Raw genomic sequence first — 3076 nt, 5'->3', positions numbered from 1 at the left:
AGAGAACAGCTCGGAAAGAAGAGTAAGAGCAGCTAAATAACACCGTAGAAGAGCCGGCCAAAATCTGCACCATCTTCAGTGGCTTATCCGGTGGAGGAGACTCGAATAGGGTCAGAAAGCCCACTCTCGGAAGTCTGATCTGGAACACTACACCCACATAATCGAGCGATCTAGCAAGGAACTCTAGGTCAGCTCGTGCAGCTTGACCTTCACGAAAGATGACACGCGCAGAATCCAACATCCGCACGATGACGCCTTAGTGGTTACTATGACCATAGCCAACCATAAGGTGTATCACATCCTAGTCGACACCGGAAGCTCAGTAGATGTGATCTATTCTGAGGCTTTTGAAAGAATGAAGATTTCAAGGTCATGCCTCAGACCTATGAAGACCCCCCTATATGGCTTTGCTGGAGAAAGGGTGATCTCCGAGGGAGCCATCTCCCTCCTTGTGATCGCGGGAGAAGGACAACATCAAGTCACCCTCATGGTAGACTTCCTCATTGTCAATGTGCCATCAGTGCACAACGTCATTCTGGGCAGACCTTCTCTCAATGCAATGAGGGCAGTTGTCTCCACCTATCATCTAATGATGAAATTTTCTGCCAAGGGCGGAATAGGCTACCTCCGAGGCGATCAGTGCGAGGCTCAGAGATGTTACGCGATAGCAGTGAAGAAAGGGTCTGTGAAGCAAGTGCTCACCGTCAACGTACTAGATCCTGAAGGACCTATAGAGGACTCATCTGTGGAAGACTTGGAGAAAGTACCACTCGACGAGGCAGACCCGAGCAAAACTGTTCAGCTCAGGACGTCATTAAATTCTGAGCAGCGATCTGAAATGCTGACTTTCTTATGACAGCATAGGGATGTCTTTGCATGGTCGCATGGAGACATGCCTGGTATCTCTCCCGACGTCATGGTTCACAGGATGAATGTGGACCCGGATCACAAACCAGTGAAAAAGAAGAGAAGGCCGTTTGACGCCGAACTGTGTGAAGCCATAGCCGATGAAGTCTTTGTATTGCTCAGTGCAGGCTTCATAGAGGAAGTACATTATCCCGATTGGATCGCAAATGTAGTCATTGTTAAAAAAGCCAATGGAAAATGGTGGGTCTGTGTGGATTACTCGGATCCGAACAAGGTCTGCCTGAAGGGTAGCTTCCTTTTATCTTGGATTGATCAGCTGGTGGACAGCACAGTGGGGCACGAACTACGCTCCTTCCTAGACGCTTACTCTGGGTACAACTAGATCGCGATGAATCCCTCAGATAGGCAGAAGACTACCTTCGTCATTAACAAGGGACTCTATTGTTACCAGGTCATGCCATTTGGCTTGAAGAACGCTGGAGCCACGTATCAGAAGCTAGTGAATCAAATGTTCGCCAAGCAGATTAGGCATACTATGGAAGTTTACATCGAAGACATGCTCATTAAGAGCATCAAGGTGTCCGATCACTTAGCAGCTCTTGGGGAAACCTTTGCCATCCTCTGAGAGTACCAAATGAAGTTGAACCCCACAAAGTGCGGCTTCGGAGTTGGCTCCGGTAAATTCCTTGGGTTTCAAGTCAGCCAGAGGGGCATCAAAATGAAACCTGACAAGATCAAGGCACTCCTCGATATGGGCTCGCCTCGGACTATTAAGGAGATACAATGCCTCATCGGATGAGCAGCAGCACTCAGACGATTCATAGCCAGAGACAAGGATAAATGCTTCTCCTTCTTTTAGTAATTGAAGGGTCATTAGAAGGCAGAGTGGACATTGGAATGCGAGCAGGCTTTTCAACACCTAAAATAGTATTTATGTTCACTGCCCCTACTGTCCAAGCCCGAAGAAGGCGAGCCTCTGTTCTTGTATCTGGCGGTTTCAGCCTCAGCCGTCAGTTCGGCCCTGATTAGAGAAGTAAGGAGCAAGCAACATCCCATGTACTATGTGAGTAAAGCCATGGTGCTTGCAGAGACAAGGTATCTGGCTTTAGAGAAGTTAGCGTTGTCTCGTTGTCTCGGCTCGGAGGCTACGTCCGTACTTCCAGGCTCATTCCATCGTTGTCCTGACCGATTCTCCCCTCAACAAGTCCTCCAGAGGTCCAAGGTGTCGGGTCGGCTGACAAAGTGGGCAACGAACTCAAGGAGTTAGATATTCAATTCCGACCAAGGATAACGATTAAGGACCAAGCCGTGACTAACTTTATTACAGAATTCACCACCCCGAGCGAAGAGGGGATCAGTGCCGAAGTCGAGACGGCCCCTCCGCCCATTCTCCCAAGTAATCAAGAGACAGTATCGGAACCAAGATAGATTCTCTATGTAGATGGGTCATCCAATGCCAAGCATGCTGGAGTGGGAATTATCCTGGTCGCGCCTGATTCTACACCCTTCAAATACGCGATCAGACTCAGTTTCGAGGCCTCTAACAATGAGGCAGAGTATGAGGCTCTGCTAGCCGAACTCATGCTGGCGGCCAGTCTAGGGGTCCAGTCTCTCTAGGTACGATGTGATTCTCAGCTGGTGGTGAATCACATCTCCACCGAATACGAGGCTAAGGAGACCAAGATGGTTGCTTACTTCGCCGAAGCAAGGAAGCTGATAGAAAGATTTTGGAGCTGTACTATCTGTCAGATCCCTAAAGCAGAGAATTCCTGGGTCAACACCCTAATGAAGCTAGCCTCGGCCACGGAAGGGAAGATCCCACGAATCATTCCCGTAGAGTTCATAGAACATCCGAGCATTGACCAGACGGAGAAGAAAATGGTCAATCTAGTAGATGATACTCCTAGCTGGATGGACCCAATTTATAACTACCCACATCTGGCGAGGTCCCCTTGGATAGGTTGGAAGCTAGCCGGCTGAGAGTCAGAGCGGCATGGTACGTAATCCTAGACAGGATCCTGTAAAGAAAGGGTATTCACAGCCCTATCTCAGGTGTCTCTGACCCGATGAGGCAAATTATGTGATTCGGGAGATCCATGAAGGTATCTGCGGAAATCACTCTGGTGGATGACCCCTGGCTCTGAAATTACTCTGCTAGGGATATTTTTGGCCAACCATCAGGGAGGACTCGAAGAACTACATTCAAAGG

At 48.9% G+C, this 3076-nt stretch overlaps 1 protein-coding gene across 1 annotated transcript; it reads left to right on the top strand.

Moving 5' to 3' along the window:
• Positions 1-268: 268 nt before the first annotated feature.
• LOC131254266 (uncharacterized) lies at positions 269-1249 on the top strand. Its single transcript, XM_058255257.1, has 2 exons — positions 269-763; positions 860-1249. The coding sequence occupies exons 1-2, from the start codon at positions 269-271 to the stop codon at positions 1247-1249; spliced, it is 885 nt and encodes a 294-aa protein (XP_058111240.1).
• Positions 1250-3076: the final 1827 nt, after the last annotated feature.

Source organism: Magnolia sinica, chromosome 8 (genome assembly GCF_029962835.1).
Source record: "Magnolia sinica isolate HGM2019 chromosome 8, MsV1, whole genome shotgun sequence".
NCBI classification, from domain to species: Eukaryota; Viridiplantae; Streptophyta; class Magnoliopsida; order Magnoliales; family Magnoliaceae; genus Magnolia; species Magnolia sinica.
The sequence above is the reverse complement of the archived record's forward strand: the minus strand, read 5'-3'. Positions and strand labels throughout refer to the sequence as shown.

What these genes read in the sequence shown, in the direction of transcription:
- LOC131254266 (XM_058255257.1), top strand. Translation starts at nt 269, where the DNA reads ATGACCATAGCCAACCATAAGGTGTATCACATCCTAGTCGACACCGGA. An exon ending in CTGTGGAAGACTTGGAGAAA is followed by an intron (nt 764 to 859) that starts GTACCACTCGAC and finishes TTCTTATGACAG; the next exon opens with CATAGGGATGTCTTTGCATG.